The 20,843-nt window shown below is 46.3% G+C and overlaps 1 protein-coding gene across 17 annotated transcripts in view; it reads left to right on the forward strand.

Annotated features, from left to right (window-relative positions):
* The first annotated feature begins 51 nt into the window (after positions 1 to 51).
* DNM3 (dynamin 3) overlaps positions 52 to 20,843 on the forward strand; it is a 180,834-nt gene continuing 160,042 nt past the window's right edge. For all 17 annotated transcript variants that reach the window (XM_032118668.1, XM_032118663.1, XM_032118666.1 and 14 more), the window contains exon 1: positions 52 to 212. In XM_032118668.1, the coding sequence (XP_031974559.1) occupies positions 67 to 212 (146 nt within the window). In that variant the 5' untranslated portion in view covers positions 52 to 66. The remainder of the gene's footprint in view (positions 213 to 20,843) is intronic.

The following is a 20,843-nucleotide window of genomic DNA, read 5'->3' on the forward strand; positions in this document are numbered from 1 at the left end:
CATGCGCAGTGCGCCGGCCGTTACCTGTCAGCGGCGGCGGGCGGAGGAGGAGGAGGCGGTGGCGGGATGGAGGGGCTTATTCCGCTCGTTAACCGGCTGCAGGATGCCTTCGCGGCGCTGGGCCAGAACTGCCTGCTCGACCTGCCGCAGATCGCGGTGGTGGGCGGGCAGAGCGCCGGCAAGAGCTCCGTGCTGGAGAACTGCGTCTCCAGGTGAGGGGCGGCGGGCACGGCACCCCCGCGCACGCCCCGCTCCCCCCACACAGCCCGGGGCGCGCGCTGTTCGCAACGGTCGCGGCGCGCGCCCCCCTTCATAGCGGCGGGTGGAGGGGGGGGCGGTGGCGGGTGGGGATGGACGAGGAGGGTTTTTTGGGGGAGCCTGGGGGGAACAGCTCGCGGCTCCGAGCCCACCGTGGGTGCTCGGTCCCCACCGAGGATGCTCGGCGTCCCTCCCCCCGCGGTGCCTTGGGGGTGGCGAGGCGGGCCCTGGCCCGGCAGCGCCCGTGGTGTGATGTGCGCGCTGCGGGGAAGCCGCCGCGGCTCCGGTGCGAGCGCGTTCGTGTACCCGGTTCGTGTCTGCGTGTGCGTGTGGGTGACCGCTGCCTGAGGGGAACAAGGTATTTAAAGCCCCAAACCCTAGTTTCGGTGGGGTGCTGGCTCTGGGCTTATTTCTCCCATCCCAACGCATATAAATTCGCACCGTCCCAACGCGCCTGTGGGTATTCGCATCACGGCGTCATTAAGGTTGGAAAAGACCTCAAGGTTGGAAAAGATCGTCAAGTCCAACGTGCGCATCATTTCTAACAAATTACTGACAGGAAAAGGGGAAGCCTGACGATTCAGGTGGTGCTTTTTGACGGCCAGGCAGTGCCTCTGGGGACGTCCCGAGGTAAACATGAGCTTCACGGACTGTTTGATGAAATTCCTGCTGCGTTTGCCGCAAATAGCTGCGGGCTCCTCGAGGGAGGGGTTGCTCCCGCATCGGAGCTGCGATCCTAGTCCGGATTATAGGGTCGAAATACTGTTATGTGTCGGTGTTTAGGGGACTTTCATGTGCGGAGATGTTCACCGAAGGTAATATTAAATGCTGTGGCATTCCATAACCTGGCCATGTGCCAGACTGTAATAGCTCTCGATATACAATATAAAAATACTGTATTAGTGGTTCTTCATCTGTCCTTCAGAACTGCGTTAAATGTCAGTTCTGCCTCCTCTTTCTCCTTGAAGACTGCAGCTAACTACAGATGTTGACAGTACTGCCTGGTCTCTCGAGTTCGGAAAACATAAATGAGATCCTCAGAAAGCAGGATTTGCCATCAAATTATTACTGTTTTCTTTAAACAAGTCCTTAAAAAGTATTTTGGTAACCTTTTGACTTTTTGAGCTATGTGTCCGCAAAGCTGCACAAAGCACGTGTGCTGAGGGGAAAAAGCATCTTCATTTTTCTTGTCAATGAGGATATTTTGGTCTCTGGGGTCGGGGCTGAATGAGGTGGACTGTGGGCTGATGTCGGTCTCTGGATGCAGCTGTGCTGATGGAAGATCATACTGCTCCCAGATGCTTGTTACTGCTCGGCTGCCAGAGGGATCTGCTCCGTCTGATCCGCAGGTGGAGCTGTTCTTTTGAGCTGCCTGGATGTGCCTGGCTGGAGCAAAAGGTGCAGATGGGCAGTTTGTGCTGATCTGGCCTGTTTGGACAAGAGGCTGGAACCGGCTGCACGAGTGAGACGTGGGCACTTCTAGGAAGAATTGTGAAGGAGAGCTAAGGGCAATAACTTTTTTCACTCGTGTAGTTATTCACTGTGCAGCCTGCAGACACTGCAAGAGAATCTCTTCGGAGAAGACATTACAGACTACTGTGGAACACCGGAATGTCTCTGTCACATGGGATTTGGAATTTGGATTCTTTCAACCTGGTTTCAGAGTTCCACATCGTTGTTTTATGCAGTAACTTCTTGAGATTCAGCATGAACTCACCTGTAGGACCTCCCTACTTGCAACCTTAGAGCCTGTTGCAAAATGACATTAATATGTATTGCTTCAAACCTATTCCATGAGACTTGAGCAACAATGTTTTGCTTGTGCCTTTCCTCCAGACTGAGTGAGTACGTGTGGTTAGCAGATGTGCCCTTGCTAAGCTGTGAGAACTTGTTTGTGAGGCCTCAGAATGAGATTAATAAATATCCACGAGATCAGAAGAGGATTTTGCTTGTTAGATCAGCAGACAAATGGCCCATGTCTCTTTTAGTAAGCCATAGGATATTCCTGTTTTTATGGGATAATGCAGCTGCTCTCTGCAAACAAGTTTGTTTCATCCACATCTGTCTTAATATGGCTTGCAGAGGTAGTAAGTCTCCCTGTAGAGCCATGCTGCGCTCATTTCTCTTTGTTACTAGTACATTACATGACCTCTGACAACCATAGGGCCAACTTTAACTAATGGTAACACAGCTTGGAAATTAACATAAAAATAAAATAGTCTTTGCATTGCTCTGAAGTTTGAGCATTAATTCTCATGGCTTTTGTTTAGTTTTTTTGGTTTGGGTTTTTTTGTGGTTGTGGGGTTTTTTTGTTGTGTTGGTTTTGGGTTTTTTTTGACCACATGAATCATTATCATTAGTAGATTTTGAACTCTTAGCCTTAGAAACATTCTCTTCTCTTCAGGAATAGCCGTAATTGGTATGAGGAAGGCATGATATCCTCCATGTGAAAGGCAGGGTCTTGCTACAAACATCCTGCTGGTTGTTAACTTCAGTATTTGTCAGTGGAGCTGTGGTGAGGTTGGTAAGGTGGTTCTTAACTCTAGGATCAGGTTGTTATTCCCTGCTGTCTGTAGCCACTATAGCACTGTGCCTGTTTCAGTCTTCCGCAGGGTCTTTGGTTGTGCAAAGATTACTTTTTTTTGCACTTGAACAGTAGAAACTATTTTCTGACTTGCAGGTGGTATCAAGAGTTGGAGCTTCTTTATGGGTCCTAGGAATCATGTTGGGCTATGCAGCATTATCCACCATATAGTTTATGCACTGCCGTAATTTTTCTGGAGGGTTGTGAGCGACTGGTGCTGGCAACAGTTCTATGGGCTGGCAGATGGCCTGGAAGTAGCCTCTTCTTTCTGAAGCTGCTCAATGATACATATCCATCGCTCTCTCCAGGGTAGCACCAAGGCTTGTTTAGGTGCACACGGGATCCTTAATGACTACCAGCAGGCAGGGAATATGTTGGGATTAGTTCACATGTGTTTTGCATTGATGGTGGTGTTGGTTGAGGATGGATTCTGCATGTTTGCCTGCTGCAGGAATGGTGTGACACCCAAAACTGCTTGTCTCGTTGTAGGCTGGCTTTGAACTAAGCTGGAATGAGGCAGTGTTAAATCTCCCAATGTGTCCATTATTGTTGCTATTTGGATTAGCATCTCCTGAGGAATTTGGAGAGTTTCCTCTTTGCATACTGCTTCTCTATCAGTAAAGAGACAGTTTCTTTTGGGAGTCAAGGACTGTGTGTGAAGGTTTTCCTCTCAGGATTCTGGTTATATTTAGATGGAAACAGAGATTCTGGAGAGCACCTGAGGACAGCAGTCATTTCCATTTATGGGTTAGACCTTCATGTGTTCATAATGGGAGCTCATGGTGTGTGTTTGAGGAAATGAAATTATCTGAAGAGCAAATGTTCTTCCTACCTCCTTCTGCTTCTCTTTGTAACGGGAGTAAATGTGCCCATAAAATATAGTGCCAGTGTTTGAAGCAAAGGATCTAATGCAATCTTCCAATAGAGGTTGGTTGGAGAGCGGTTCAAAAACACAAAGGGGAGTCAAACAACAAATACCAGCAGATTGCCAGTGGGAGAGAGCACTTGGCCTCTCTCACTCCTGTGCACCAGAGCAGTACAGGGCCATGAGCTCATACATTGTTTGTGCTTTTCAAACTTGCTTTTGATAATAATAGGGTTACTGAAAAGAAAAATTAATGGTAGGAAGAATCCCTGTAAACCATATTTGGAGAGAAAGCACTTTCTATTATTTCATATATATCCAAATGGGTTTTTCAGCTAACTGAAGGCACAGATAGCAAGCTAGCTTGTCAGGGCCCCCTTCTTCAGAAATCGGAACCTTGTTTTACTCTTAAAAATAGCAAGAAGTTAATAATTAGGTTTCCAACTTGAAAGCTCTTCACTTCCCTTCCTGCTTGATGTAATATAAACTGCATGTGGCCAAATAATTGTTTTATAAGAGATGTGAACTCTTGATTGTAAGCCTGTCAGTCATAATCAAGCAGGTACTTTCATTTTAGGAGCCTAAGATCTGATTGCATAATTCAGCTTTACAGCTTTTTGATCTGAGATGCTTTTGATAATCTTAGGACCACTGCATGTAGTAGAGCTATTTATTATGACATATGTACTGATTGTTTCTTTTTGAAATTACTACTCCTTGTGTGCTCAGCTCATTCTTTTCTGCTTGAGATGGCAGTTGTGAAAAGACTGCGTTGAATCATTAGGAGAAGAGAAGGGACTTTAACTCTGGCTGCTAGAGCAGAAAATTTCTCTGAAGAATGTAGACACATATTTAGATTGATGCTTCCTGGGGGAGATGTATTAAGATTGGTGCAGGTATTTTATTCTTTTAGTTACTAGGCATTGACAGAAAAACTTTTTTACAGAAAATCTCCTCTTTTGTGAAACAGGGATGAAAAAGCTAAGCAGTCAAACTGAATACAAACTGAGATACAAACTGAAATGTGGTGCTGTGTATTCTTTTTTAATCTTAAGAATCTTCTGGAAATGAGAGTCAGCCACTCCTTTTCCTGACTAATTAAGCCATTGTACAGCTTTGAGTACAGTATTGAGTATATTAGCCTAGTTATCAAAATACTCTGGTGCAACTAAAGCAAGAATTTTCAGGGTATTTCATTAATTAGAAACGGCAGCAAATGAGACAGTGGCTCATTTGGGTTTCTTCCCTGAATAAGTTTTCGCATTTACACATTGAAGAACAAACTGGCCATTTAGATGGGATACAGATGGCCTAATTTTGTCCTTAAATATAACTCCATTGTGGACTTAAATTTCTTTTTTTTTTTTTTTTCATGTCTTGAGCATTGATATATACAAAGTAAAGGAAATGTGTGTTAAAAAACAGACATGCAAACAAATATGCTGATTTTTTACCACCACTTTACATGTAAAGTAATTTTTTTCCTCTAAAACTACTTTGAGGATTTGTCTCTCTTATTTTTGGCATTTAAATTTTGCCGATTAAGAAAAGCTGTACTCTGTCATGAGGCAGGCATAGCGTAGGGAGATCTGACCTATATTCTGGCATTTAAGTTCAGTGTATCAAGCAGTTTAGAGATGCTAAATCAATAAGTAACACTTCACACTTTTGTAAAATGTACCTCTGAGAGTACATAGTCTTACTATAAATTCAGCATGCTATGTACTATTAGGATATTGTGGCATTTAGTGAACGCAAGTGTAGTATTTGAAGTCTGAGCTCTAGACTTCAGAAAAACTTCAAAACCCTGCAAAAAGCAATGTTCAAAAAAACCCCAGTCTGGTCTCGAGTGCCTTGTGAGAAATCAGTGCTACAGATTCAGTGACAGTTGTTACTGGGAGTTCAATCCATCAAGGTACTTCAGGTGGCTGCACTCCTCTGAAAATTTTCAAAGCAGAACAATCATCTCAGGAGAGGTTTGTGGGTTGGGTTTGTGTTTTGTTTTTTTTTTTTGCAGACCATAGGTATCTACTTAATTTCATCCAAACTTTCCTGGTTCTTAATACACAGGCGCTTCTGAAAGTTCGGCAGATTGTGACTTTCTAGATTCTTGTATAATACTATAAATCCTGTTATTCACTGCCTTCTGGAAGGAGCCCACACTTGGGATTTCGTAGTGTTGAAATCAACAAATAACCAGCACCTTTTTTGTCTTGCTGTTTCTTGATGGGCACTGCTGCTGATGTTTCAAGCTTATGTCACTTTCCTGTGTAGGTGAAATAGCAAACAAGGATTTCCAGCTTAGATAAATAGATGTTAGCAATATGATTGTTTGGACATTCACCAGTAAACATTGGGAGTGATGCTGCCACGGATTGCAGCAAAGACATGGAAGTATGGACACTGCTCTCTGCCACTCTTTACTGTATGACCTCAAACTGCTTTTTAAACATTACCCGCAGCTGCATCCACACATGCCTTAACTGTATGTAGAATATAGATTTTTTTATTCCTTTATTTTTAACTTGCTTCTATCTGCTTCTATCTGGTCGCATATAATCTTAAAATCAGTGTGGGATAACTGTGATTGTTGTCAAAAACTTGCTGTTATGCATTTCTCTTGTTTGAGTTGTGGCCGATTTAGATTTCTGTGTGGAACCAAAACTGAGTCTTGGATTCTGCTTTAAACAGCTGAGATGTAGCTGTGTTTCCTCATCCCGAAAAGGGACCCTTGCTGGTGTTTAGTTTGTGCTTCTAACAGCTTAGTCATTGAGAGAGATCATGTTTGTGGTTTGCCTTCCCTCAGTTGATCGCTGAGCAAATTGATGATGCTCCTCTAAGTATATATGAATTTCTCAAACAGTGCCTAGATTGCAAGCATGAGCAGCAGAGACTTTTTTGCTTTTTCTGGTTTGGTTTTCTTATTGTTTTTGGGGGATTTTAAACATAAGGCCTCCCAGTAAATAGAAGTCTGTGAATTCCCCATGTTTGCTGTGCTCATGTGTAACGGGCTACTGGGAGGAATCCCTTTAATGCTGTACGTCTGCAGTATAAATATGCTGAGGAAATGAGCATTATTTAACTGTGACCTTGCATCTTTTTCTTCATCAAGTTGCATCAAGATGAACAAGGCAGCATTATTGAACTGGAGAGGAGCAAAATCCCATTTAACTGTGTGCTGGACTTTGATGTACTGCCAAGCACTGTTGTCTGTGATAGCCTCTGGGATGTAAAGGAGACGGTAGCTGGAGATAAGAGAGTTTTTCAAACCAAGTGTCTACTGACAATGTCAGGTTTTATAATTTGCATGTGGAAGTTATGCCTTTAATTCAGTACCTAGCATGGTATTTCTGCATCCTAGCTCCTGTGCAAAATCACCAAGATTTTGTTGTTCAGATGTGCAGGAGATTTACTCTTTGCTGTAATAAAGATAGATTTCAGCCCTCATAGATGAGATCATCAAAGCCAGAGTAACCTTAGGCACTTGGTCTGTTGTTTACTCTGTACACTGCAGATGCCTAAAGCTGTGCACATTCAGTGGTGCTCAGCTCTAGAGGATGCTCTGAAGCTGCCTGTGTGTAACTCACCTGCAGAGAACAGACAGGGCTCTGAATGGCAAGGATGAGAACCACTGAGAGACATCTCTGCACTCTGCTGTGTGACAGTGGGGAGATGGGCTCTCTTCCAGGTCTGCTCATCAGCTGAGCTGGAAGCTGATGAAGAAATTTTGGCATAATTCATCAGAGGCAGTGTTGTGCCCTTGTGTGCTCACCTGTTCGTTTGCTCAGGTGCTAAACAAATGTTGACAGAAGATCCTCAGTGTCTGTCATATCTGGGAAGGAGTCTGGACTGAGACCTACAGCCTAATGGCTTTGTTATTGTTCTGGGAAGTAGCAGCACAAAATACTCTTTTGGTCAGACTATTAAGATGAATTTTTCTTGTAGTAATAATTCAGTTTCTGGTGAGCAGAGAGATGGGAGATCATGGCTGATATTAAATTTCACTGTCGAGCTAAGCAGACTTTACATTGTCCTGGACAATATATTACTTTGCACATACCACAGGCTCAAAGAAGGATAAATGGGCAGGTATAAAAGGATAAAATAACTAGAGAAGAGAGGTGTTTGAGAAACTTGGATCACTTGCTCTGGAAACAATCTCCTTTCCCCCTTCCTTCTGTAGTTGTCTTCCTGTTGATAAATTCATGCTCTTTATACTGCAGTTCCCACTGTGTATACATTCCAGAGGGAGTACAAGAATTGAATCCAGTTACATTCCAGCACTGCAAAATGATCTGAAATGGCTTGTATTGTACCAAAAAAGGTAATTGTACAGTTTGACACCTTGTCTACCACAAAAGAAAAATGTATTTTCACAATGCTTCTGAAGAGGCAAAATTTTTTGGATTTTACTAGGATGTGTCACAGCTGATTGCGTACTGTGCTACTGTTTAAAAAGTCTGTACTGATGGATCCCAGTTCAGGATGGTGGGATTTGGGAGGAAGAGGAGCAGCTTATTTTTTCTGGGTTTTTGGTAACAACACTGGAATTCACAATATCTAAAAGATTTGTCCTGACAGAGTATCAAGAGGTGAATTATTTGCTAAATGCAAGTATTTCTGTAGTAGTTAGCGTCATGTAGCTGATATGCCTGGATTGTTGGGACATGTTGTTTTCTTTCTGATCCTTGCAGTCAGATTTTTGTTTGTGTCCGATTATGTTATGGAGGAAAACTTTCTACTCAAATCTTTCTAAAGAAACATTGTTAATAGCATTTGGGAGCTGGAAGTGATTGGGAAAAACCCCAAACAGCCAAGGTCTATTTAGAGCACTGACAACAATTTAAAGTGAGTGAAGAATTTTTGTTGTTTGTTTCTTGTGTTGAGATACGGAATCTTGCTGCATTAGTATTCGTCCCGAGAATGGATGAGCTTTTATGCACCAGCATCCTATGCAAATGAGTCCTTTCGTAAAAGCAAACATATCTGATTAGGGAGAATAAGTTGTCCTGCAAAGTCTCCTTTATTCTTTCTGACACTAAAATTACGAGAATTGTTGGGATTTCTTTGTATTTTGTGCTTCCTTTCTCCCCCTTCCACCAGCACTTGGAATTGATGGAGAGCACCGTTTAGCAGGAAATAGCAGAAGCTTTTGTAAAATCTTAAAAGGGAAAAAGGAAAAAGGGCATTTTCACAAATGGAATTAGGATGATGCAGCAAAGTGTTGGCTGGCTGCCAGGGAGGACAGATGCATCATGCATACCGTGCCTTGCCCATGAGCCTGCACATTGGCAGCTCCCTGCTCTGTTCATCCAGTGAGCCTGCAGCCCAGCACAGTCACTGCAAACAGAGCACTGTTCATCTAATACTCCTGAGCTTTTGCCTGGCAGGTTTTCATGCCTGTGTATGGCGAGTTTGCAGTCCTGTAAGCATTACTGAGATTCTAAAACTTTCTATCATGTAGAAGACGTTTTTTTGAATACTAGGAAGTGCATTTTCTTTCCTTGAGTCAGTGAACAGGCTTGCCTTTTTCTGTGTGGAAATGTGATGTGGGGTACTGTCACTGTTGTTAAAATACAGCATTAAACTTGGTCTAAGAAGGTCTGTGCCTTCTTAGACTTGAGTTCAAATGTCCCTACTTTGGAGAACCTGTTGGTTCCAACTATGTTTAATGGAAGACTTTACCACTGGGACCAGAGTAATTTCTGACACTAATTTTCTCATAACCCTATAGTGCCTAATGGGGGAGGTGTAATAACTTCTGGCAGCTTGTTGGGCAGAAATGCTGCTGTTACTTACAGAAAGCTTCTTCCAGTCCAAGAGAAATATAATGACAGGGATTCCTAAGCCTGCTCTCTCTCCAATCTTCTGCATGAAGAGGAAACCTCAAGCTTTCCTTTCTCACCTTAGTGGTGCCTAAGCACTGCCATTGACTATATTTGTTATGGAGGTGCCCAGCTAGTGTGACCGGAATCCCTTGCCAGCTTATTTGAAGTTTTTCAAAGACTTCGAAAATCCTTTTTTTGTCACATTTAGAATCAACACTCAGATGTTCACATAGTTGGGTCTTTTTGGGTAGACTTTTTTTTTTACCATTGCTCTCTGGGTTTTTTTATAGTTGGTCTCCATTCCATAAAGGAGTGGGGGAAAAGAGACCCAAAGAGACATTTTAGGCTGCTAGCTGTAGTGCTGTGTAAGATTTTCAACACTTTAATTTTTATTTTTCTTAATTCAGCCTGTGTTCTTACTTGAAAGGGATGGATAGGATAGTTGCAGTGTCCCTGCTTTGCTGTTGAGGTCCAGTAGTTCAGCAGTGGTGGTGAAGGACATTGATGGGTTGGAAAACAGCTTCTCAAAACCACCACGTTTATGTACCCTGCTTGAGAGGAAGAGAGAGTTGATAGCCCTGAGGTGTCTGGATACTCTGTTTCTTGCCCCTGAAGACCTGGACACATTGCATGGGCTGCAATGTGTAGTTACTGCTCCTGGGTATTAGACTGTGCTTGATTGAGGAAATTAATTAAAATCATTCATCAGTTGAAGGAAGATTTACCTTGAAAGAACGGTTGCTGCAAACTGAGACCAAACATGAACTAAGCACCAGCCATCTATGCTGGGTGGTTTCCAAAAAAACACCAGAAAGATTGGTACAGAGCCTTAGGAGCTGATATATCTGAGATCACTAAAAATCCACAGCCTCTGAAGTGCATTTAGCATGCCTGGTAGGCCTTATTAAGATAAGTATCATTGGTCTTCAATAAAGCAGAGTAATTGTCTTGTATATCTTCCTGTAAGGCCCATTATATTAGGCCAAGGTTTTACAGGTGTTGAACAAAGCTGTGGAAGACTCTTGATTTGACAGACATTGTGCCAAAACAAAAACCATTTACTCTTCTGTAACTAATGAAAGGAGGTGAGGGATCAAGTGGTGGCTGACAATAAGAACTGCTCTCTGTACTTGGAGCTGATGAGGAGCAACATAGATGGCCAAATATCAGTGTCATGTAGAAACACTACTGTGTTATGGAATTAAAAAAAGGCACATGGTTGAGAACGTCAAAGCACAACTGAGGTAGTGCCTCAAGGCTTTTGAGACTTCTTGAAAACATGTCCTAGGGTTATCTTTGTACTGTCACTTGAAGGGTAGAGAATATGTGCTTCCAAAGCCACTAAGAATAAATACAGTAGTGTCTTGTGTCAGTGATGACAAATCTCATGGACTTAATTCCTAAGAAGGCCTCTGCATAAATGCAAAGTACATTTCCTATCTCTTGGACATACCTGGCTTTGTAATGAATTAAAAGCGAGTGAAGAATCTGCTGCTGGGTCCTCTGAGGCATTGGTGAGCACAGGAGCAGGTGAGATAGAATGAACACATCTGCAAAATAGGTCTGCAGATGTATATTTTTAGCATTAAGAGTTCTCCAGTTATTAATTAGCTGGGTTTGGTATATGGGTTTTTAAAACCTGATGAAAGAAGTTAGAAATGTTTCATGCCTCCCTTCCTTAGGCTTACACTGGACCATGCTTTTTTCTGTTTCTTGAGTTTTTTTAGCACTTTGCTTTGAGGCTAATTATGAGAAATGGAAGAAAAATGAAAGCTTGTTGAGTACTTGCGTGTGTTTTCCACAGAACTTGGAGATACTGTATGGACATGTGTCAGTGTTCCTGTGAAACCGTGTGGTCTTTCGCACAGATATGGCCATTCAACTGCTAATATGGGCCACAAGTGCTCCTGGTGTGCCAGGCTGGAGTTGAATAAAACAATAAACACTGTTGGAAAAAGGCCCGGGAAAACTTTTGACTTTGGGCGTAATTGCTTTCTATTGCAATTAAAGCTATGTGCATTCCTTGGCAAAACTTGGGAATAAAAGCCTGTGGGGAGTTGTCTCGGTTTTGAAAGACAGGTGTCTGCTAAGGAAGGCAGAGGCCCCCCTTGAAGTGGCAGATATAACCCCTTTTCCCTCCAAGTTATTATATTTTGAAATCAAGAGCCTTTAGGCGAAGATGTGGGAAATAGGAATAACAGTTCTTTACTATATATATATATATGTATATAACCAGTCAAACAAAACAACAACAACTATGGCAGTAACAGCAATCACAAACCCAGTGCCAGCCTTCTCGGCTGTCAGGCTATTTCCCCTCGGGTGCAGTTCCGCTCGCAGCCGGCAGGGGCGCTGGCGGCTCCCGGTGAGCAGGGCAGGTGCGATGGTTCCCCCGCGGCTGCAGGGGGCGCTCCGGAGCGAGCTCGGGACACACGCGGCACCGGTGCCCTGGGATCCCGGGAAGGGATGGAACAAAGGCTTCACAAACCGCTGGGCAGTTGATCCCGGGCTCTCAGGAACAGCAGGCTGGAATGGCAGGGACGAACGCAAATCCCGGGTGGCAGACGAGATGTATCCAGATGGGAAAAACCCACGGAGGCCCAGGCAGGCAGGGCGAGCAGGGCTACAGCGTAGCGAAAGCTCGAAGCAGCAGCGGAGCAGGGCAGCCACAGCTCGGTCTCCAGCAGGGCAGGGAAAGCGGCTTTTGGGGTCCCGGCGTTGTTTCCAGCAGGAAGAAAGAACGGCCAAAAAGAAAGAAGCAGCAGCTCCTTTCTCTGCAGCTTCTCTCTCCGGACGTTCAGAGCGAACTGACCCCACACCCAGGTGTAGACAAAGGAGTAGCCAGGTCCGCCCCACTCCCCTTTTGTCTTTCTTAAGTACAGCTATTTGTCCCCTAGCAACATGCATATGGGAGAAAATTCCTTTAACAGAGAAAAAACAGACTAAACTAAAACCCCAACATTATCCACCCCGAATTTTTTCCCATACTAACATGTTACATGAAACTTAACTTTTTTAACCATATAAATCTATGCATTACCCAAATTATATACAAATATACATGCTGATACTGATACAAGTACAGAGCCATGGGTAGTTCACCCTAAAACAAGGTCCCCTTGAGGTAAGCATCGGGTCTCTCCATCCTTTTGCATCACCCACCAGGTGCAACCTGGTCCCTGAGCAAAAACAACCCCACGGATGGGTTTGTCTTTGCTCAAGGCAGACTTTACCCAAACAGTTTTTCCAAGCATACCTCTCATGTGCACCACTGGAACCTTATCCCCGTCTGTTGTTTGTAGGGGTTCAGATTGGGCAGGGCCTGCTCGGCTGGTGGAACCTCGAGTGTTAACTAACCAGGTGGCTCTTGCTAAATGCATCTCCCAGTTTTTGAAAGTCTCCCCACCCAGTGCCTTCAAGGTGGTTTTAAGCAGTCCATTACACCGCTCAACCTTCCCAGCTGCTGGTGCATGGTAAGGGATGTGGTACACCCACTCTATGCCATGTTCTCTAGCCCAGGTGTTTATAAGGCTGTTCTTGAAATGAGTCCCATTGTCAGACTCGATTCTCTCAGGGGTGCCATGCCTCCAAAGGACTTGCTTTTCCAGGCCCAGGATGGTGTTCCGGGCAGTAGCGTGAGGCACAGGGTAGGTCTCCAGCCACCCAGTGGTGGCTTCTACCATTGTGAGCACATAGCGCTTGCCTTGGCGGGTTTGAGGCAGTGTGATGTAATCAATCTGCCAGGCCTCCCCATACTTGTATTTGGACCATCGCCCACCATACCACAGAGGCTTCACCCGCTTGGCCTGCTTGATCGCAGCGCATGTCTCACAATCATGGATAACCTGGGAGATACTGTCCATGGTTAGATCCACCCCTCGGTCTCGTGCCCACTTATAGGTGGCATCTCTGCCCTGATGACCTGAGGCATCATGGGCCCATCGAGCTAGGAACAGTTCTCCTTTATGTTGCCAATCCAAGTCTATCTGGGACACCTCTATTTTCGCAGCCTGATCTACCTGTTTGTTGTTACGATGTTCTTCATTAGCCCGGCTCTTGGGGATGTGAGCATCTACATGACGGACCTTCACGGATAGCTTCTCTACCCGAGTGGCAATGTCTTTCCACTCTTCAGCAGCCCAGATTGGTTTTCCTCTGCGCTGCCAGTTTGCCTTATTCCACCTTTCCAGCCAACCCCACAGAGCATTGGCTACCATCCATGAATCAGTGTAGAGGTAGAGCTCTGGCCACTTCTCTCTTTCAGCTATGTCCAGAGCTAATTGGACAGCTTTGAGCTCAGCAAATTGGCTCGATCCACCTTCTCCTTCAGTAGCCTGTGCAACTTGTCGTGTGGGGCTCCATACAGCGGCTTTCCATTTCCGGCTAGCGCCTACAATTCGGCAGGAACCATCAGTGAAGAGGGCGTATTGTCTTTCACTCTCTGGTAGCTCATTATATGGTGAGGCTTCCTTGGCACGTGTCACTTGCTCCTCTTCTTCTTCAGAAGATAACCCAAAAGTCTCACCTTCCGGCCAGTTCGTAATTATTTCCAAGATCCCAGGGCGACTTGGGTTTCCAATTCGGGCGCGCTGCGTGATGAGGGCAATCCATTTGCTCCAAGTAGCGTCGGTGGCGTGATGCGTGGAGGGAATCTTTCCTTTGAACATCCACCCCAGCACCGGTAGTCGGGGTGCCAGGAGGAGTTGTGCCTCTGTGCCGATTACTTCTGAGGCAGCCTGGACTCCTTCATAAGCTGCCAGGATTTCCTTCTCTGTGGGAGTGTAGTTGGCTTCAGATCCTCTGTAGCTTCGGCTCCAGAATCCCAGTGGTCGGCCCCGAGTCTCACCAGGCACCTTCTGCCAGAGGCTCCAGGACAGACCCTTGTTCCCGGCTGCAGAGTAGAGCACGTTCTTCACCTCTGGTCCTGTCCTGACTGGGCCAAGGGCTACGGCGTGAGCAATTTCCTGTTTGATCTGGGCGAAGGCTTGCTGCTGTTCAGGGCCCCAGTGGAAATCATTCTTCTTGCGGGTAACCAGGTAGAGAGGACTCACGATCTGGCTGTACTCGGGAATGTGCATCCTCCAGAAACCTATAGCACCTAGGAAAGCTTGTGTTTCCTTCTTGTTGGTCGGCGGAGACATTGCTGTGATCTTATTGATGACCTCAATGGGAATCTGACGTCGTCCATCTTGCCACTTTACTCCCAGGAACTGGATCTCTCGGGCAGGTCCCTTGACCTTGCTCTTCTTGATGGCAAAACCAGCTTGCAGGAGAATTTGAATTATTCTCTCTCCTTTCTCAAACACTTCAGTTGCGGTGTTCCCCCACACAATGATGTCATCAATGTACTGCAGATGTTCTGGAGCCTCACCCTTTTCTAGTGCAGTCTGGATCAGTCCATGACAGATGGTGGGACTGTGCTTCCACCCCTGGGGCAGTCGGTTCCAGGTGTACTGCACGCCCCTCCAGGTGAAGGCAAACTGAGGCCTGCACTCTGCTGCCAGAGGAATGGAGAAAAATGCATTGGCAATGTCAATAGTGGCGTACCACTTTGCTGCTTTGGACTCCAGCTCGTACTGGAGCTCCAACATGTCTGGCACGGCAGCGCTCAACGGTGGAGTCACTTCATTCAGGGCACGATGGTCCACAGTCAATCTCCATTCCCCGTCAGACTTGCGCACAGGCCAGATGGGGCTGTTGAAGGGTGAGTGGGTCTTGCTGACCACCCCTTGACTCTCCAGCTCACGGATCATCTTGTGGATGGGGATCACAGCATCTCGATTTGTCCGATACTGCCGGCGGTGCACTGTCGAGGTGGCAATTGGCACTCGTTGCTCTTCCACTTTCAGGAGCCCAACTGCAGAAGGATTCTCAGATAGTCCAGGCAGGGTGTTCAATTGCCTAATGCCCTCTGCCTCCACAGCAGCAATCCCAAATGCCCACCTGAGTCCTTTTGGGTCTTTGTAGTAGCCATTCCGGAGGAAGTCTATGCCCAGAATACACGGGGCCTCTGGGCCGGTCACAATCGGATGCTTTTGCCACTCCTTCCCAGTCAGGCTCACCTCAGCTTCCAAAAGGGTCAACTGCTGTGATCCCCCGGTCACCCCAGCAATGGATACAGGTTCTGCCCCCACATGTCCCGATGGCATTAAAGTACACTGTGCTCCAGTATCAACCAATGCATCATATTTTTGTGGCTCTGATGTGCCAGGCCATCGGATCCACACCGTCCAGAAAACTCGGTTCTCCCGTGCCTCTTCCTGGCTAGAGGCAGGGCCCCTCTAGCCCTGGTTATCATTCTTTCCCTGGGCGTACATGCTCGAGGTACCTTCAAGGGGATCCGACATATCATCCTCCCTTCTGTAGTGCCTGGCAGCTCGGTCACGGGAGGCTGAGGCTACCTTCACCTTAGCGGAACCCCCTCGGTTAGTGCCTCCCTCCTTGAGTTCACGCACCCGCGCTGCCAGGGCAGAGGTGGGTTTCCCATCCCACCTTCTCATGTCTTCCCCATGCTCACACAGGAAAAACCACAGCTCAGCTCGTGGGGTGTACCCTCTCTCTCTCGCAGGGGGACGACGGGCTCTGACTTGGGGGCCTGTGACTCGCACTGGTGCCACGCTGACCCTCCTCATCTCCTCCCTCATCTCCTCCCTCATCTCCTCCCTCATCTCCTCCCTCATCTCCTTCATCTCCTCTTTGAGGTCCTGGACCACAGCAGAGACATGAGCTTTTAGCGGGCCATTGATCATGCTGTCATAATGCCTGAGCCTGTTGGCAACAGAGCCCACTGTTTCTCGGGTATTGTCAGCATCAATCGTTGCAATGAAGGTGGTGTATTGTGATGGCCCTAGCCTTGCCAGGTTCCACATCATCTGTCCTGTGCACCTGACCTTATCGGGGTCATTATCATGCTGTCCATCCTTCCCAAAGAGTACCTCTAATATTGCCACCTCTCTTAGCTGTTGGATCCCTTGCTCGAGTGTCTTCCACTGCATTCTATGATGATACTCCTGCATTCTTTCTTTGTGAATGAACCTTTCTCTCACACTCATTAAGAGCCGCTCCCAAAGAGAGAGAGGCCCTGGCTCCCTCACAAATATCTGGTCCACACCTGGGTCCTGGGTCAACGATCCCAGATACCTTGCCTCACCACTATCCAGTTGCACACTTGTGCCCATAAGGTCCCAAACCCGAAGCAGCCAGGTGGTATAAGGCTCACGCCCCCTTCGCACAATGTCGTTTCGCATAGCACGGAGACTGTCGTGCGACAGGGACTCAGTGATGACTTCTGGCTCTGGCTCTCCTGCTGGTTGTGAGGGCCCTGGTTGCCCATCATCATTGACTGGTCGTACTGATTTGGTCTTATACTTCCTCCTTTGCACAGGGGCGACTGCTGCTGGCTGTGGTTGTCCTTGTGGTTCAGCTGAAGCCTGGATGGTTGTAACATCCGTGGGTTCCACTGCTGCACCATCGGACTCACCCTCTTTGGGGCAGGGAGAGGGTTTTTCACTAGCTGAGGAGGTGTATTCCCTTAGCAATTGGCATATCTCCTGGCGCACCTGGCCCATCTCCTGGCACATCTCCTTGCGCACCTGGCCCATCTCCTGGCACATCTCCTTGCGCACCTGGCCCATCTCCTGGCATATCTCCTGGCGCACCTGACCCATCTCCTGGCATATCCCCTGGCGCACCTGACCCATCTCTTGGCACATCTCCTGCATCCCTTTTGCCAGTACCCCCACCCAGTTTGGGTAGTCCATTTCTGAGGTGGACTGTTGGGCAGTATCAGTCTGTGGGGCGGGATCTCTAGTGTCTGGGGCTGTGGCAGGCTCTGGCTCTGGGGTAGGATCTCTAGTGTCTGGGGCCGTGTCAGGCTCTGGGGCAGGATCAGGCTCTGGGGTAGGAACTCTACTCTCTGGGGCCATGTCAGGTTCTGGGGCAGGATCAGGCTCTGGGGTAGGATCTCTAGTCTCTGGGGCTGGTGTCCGGGTAGATATCCAAGCCAATCTCAACTTATCCTTGAATGCTAAATAGAGTAGGCCTATCAGCAGCAGATGGTTAGTATTCAGAGGGAATTTAAACCCTTCGAAAATTGATGGGGTGGGCCCAAAGAACTGGTTGAGGGGTTGGGGGAAAACTTCCCCTGGTGTCATTTCCTCACAGAAGGTACCATTGTTAACATAACCCCAAAAACATGTGCTCAGTGTGTGATAGCTGTTTATCCATGTGCCCACATTCCGGAGGAAGTTAAAAACCCATGAATTCCTCACCTTCTCGACCCATAACGCAAGCTGGATAACAGCAATGGTAGCCTTAGTCAGAGGACCCATATTCAAGTAAGGAGCTGCAAAGGGGAAGAATATAGCCACGGCCACATGCCACCCGAACCAGGGTAAACTAGACCACATAGTGCTGCCTAACAAGGTTCCAATATCCAGCACACAAAATAAAGTTATCCAGGAACTGTTATTCCTTTTTCACCTCTATCTCTTAATGCCCTTATGCCCCACGTTGGGCGCCAAGATCTGTCTCGGTTTTGAAAGACAGGTGTCTGCTAAGGAAGGCAGAGGCCCCCCTTGAAGTGGCAGATATAACCCCTTTTCCCTCCAAGTTATTATATTTTGAAATCAAGAGCCTTTAGGCGAAGATGTGGGAAATAGGAATAACAGTTCTTTACTATATATATATATATGTATATAACCAGTCAAACAAAACAACAACAACTATGGCAGTAACAGCAATCACAAACCCAGTGCCAGCCTTCTCGGCTGTCAGGCTATTTCCCCTCGGGTGCAGTTCCGCTCGCAGCCGGCAGGGGCGCTGGCGGCTCCCGGTGAGCAGGGCAGGTGCGATGGTTCCCCCGCGGCTGCAGGGGGCGCTCCGGAGCGAGCTCGGGACACACGCGGCACCGGTGCCCCGGGATCCCGGGAAGGGATGGAACAAAGGCTTCACAAACCGCTGGGCAGTTGATCCCGGGCTCTCAGGAACAGCAGGCTGGAATGGCAGGGACGAACGCAAATCCCGGGTGGCAGACGAGATGTATCCAGATGGGAAAAACCCACGGAGGCCCAGGCAGGCAGGGCGAGCAGGGCTACAGCGTAGCGAAAGCTCGAAGCAGCAGCGGAGCAGGGCAGCCACAGCTCGGTCTCCAGCAGGGCAGGGAAAGCGGCTTTTGGGGTCCCGGCGTTGTTTCCAGCAGGAAGAAAGAACGGCCAAAAAGAAAGAAGCAGCAGCTCCTTTCTCTGCAGCTTCTCTCTCCGGACGTTCAGAGCGAACTGACCCCACACCCAGGTGTAGACAAAGGAGTAGCCAGGTCCGCCCCACTCCCCTTTTGTCTTTCTTAAGTACAGCTATTTGTCCCCTAGCAACATGCATATGGGAGAAAATTCCTTTAACAGAGAAAAAACAGACTAAACTAAAACCCCAACAGGAGTGCTACCAATGCACTGTTGTTTATATTAGCTGCTGATGGATCATGGCCTTTCTGCATTTGAGGGAAGTTTAGGGTCTTAGGATGGACTTTGTGTTAGTGGGAGAACTTTCGTAACATTGCTAATGTTGTTTGGCAGAATGAAATAGATGGGTAATTTCTGTTTTTCTGTAAGAGAACTCTGGCTCTTGCCCTGAGCCTGGCATGTTTCTACCCTTTCTGAAAAATGTGGAGGCTTTTTCTTTGGAGGCAATTCTGATTTTTTTAAATGATTCATCACTATCGATTTGAATTGTTCATAGCTCTTTAATTAATGCAATTACTGTGTAATCATTGGCATTTTCATTGGTTATTTGATTTCCTGGATTCCCCCTGTTTTGTATGAATTAATTATATTGCTATTAATGTAAATTAGTTGCCATTTATCCTGTGTGATACTCACCATGTAACTGATCAAAGCACAGAACGTTTCTCAGTCCTATACTGGCAAAGAAAAACAAATTTAAGTTACTCTTTTGAAACTACAAATAAGTTTTAAGGGGTGATGCATCATCACTTCACACAAACTGGGGATTCTTTTGTTTTGTCTTTTTTTTTTTTTTTTTTCCCCGTAATAAATGCTGTTAGTGTGCTAGAGATCTCCTAAATGGAAACTCTTATACTCTACCTGGAAATCCCCCCGGAACACATTATGTTTATGTTTTATTTGTTTGATGTGTTTTTTTTCTTTGTAAGCTGCAGTCCTTCATTATAATGAGACCACCTCACTGCAGGAGCCCCTGCCTAGTTTGCTTTTCAGCATTTCACTGCAGTTTCTGCCCTTCCTGAAACTTCCATCCCTTCCATGAGACTCTTCAATTAATGAGTTGTCTAATTACTTTTTCACCTTAAAGCCCAAACTGGCTTATTATTGTAAACTGCTGAAGTGTTGGTATGGCCCTTGAAAACTTGTTTCACCATCCCGTGGCATCAGTTTGAGACCTGGGTTTTAGCAAGTCAAATTCAAACTATTGTCTGTTCCTTTATGCATTAAACAAGCACGAGGCACCAGACTTCGTAGATACACTTGTCCAGATCTCTGATACTGGAAATGAGCAGTACTAGAGAGTGAAGACAACACAGCTTGTGTTGTGCTGTAAGACGAGTAATTTTATAGGGTAAAAATTTTTTGGCCCTGAAAATATTTTGCTCTTGAAAGTATTTAATGATATTCTTACAGCTGAGTGCATTCTAAGATTGATGAGTTCCTGAAGGGATGTCTTGGCAGACCTGGCTGTTTGCCTCTTATTTGCATTTGATATATTCAGCACTGGCCAGGCCTTGCTGATGGACTGTCCTGTCACTGCGGCATTGCTGCTGAGCCGGTACAGCTGCTGTCAGCACAGCGCTTTGTGCTGAAAATGCTCTGAGAGTAAAGATGTAAAAGTAGTTGGAATCCTAATGCAGGATGAATGTCTCTTAAAGGAGCAGGGCTTTCATTCCCAGCTTTATTCTTGCAGAATGTGTTTCTTCGTTCCTGCACCTCATCATTGTTAAGTGGTCCTGCAAGTTGTGCACACAGGTGATCCCAGGTTCACTCCCCCCACCACAAAAACAGCCTTTTCTCCCCCTTGTTGGTGTCTTTGAGCACACATTCTCAGGCATGAAAATTTTCCTAGGTGGATTTCTTTGCATATGTTTCAACTCTGATGTGAATTTTTTCTCCCAACTCTCACCAAACAAATGTGTACATGCTAACCAAAAGGTGTGGATAGCAGCTCTCTCAAGTCTGTCCTTAGAAGAAAGTTAGGGTGTGCCATCAGGATATGGAGGGGCACTGTCCTTTTGGTCAGAAGGAACCTTTGAGACTTGCCTCTGTTCATTCCTGTTGTATTTCTT

This window comes from Corvus moneduloides, chromosome 9 (assembly GCF_009650955.1).
Source record: "Corvus moneduloides isolate bCorMon1 chromosome 9, bCorMon1.pri, whole genome shotgun sequence".
NCBI classification, from domain to species: domain Eukaryota; kingdom Metazoa; phylum Chordata; class Aves; order Passeriformes; family Corvidae; genus Corvus; species Corvus moneduloides.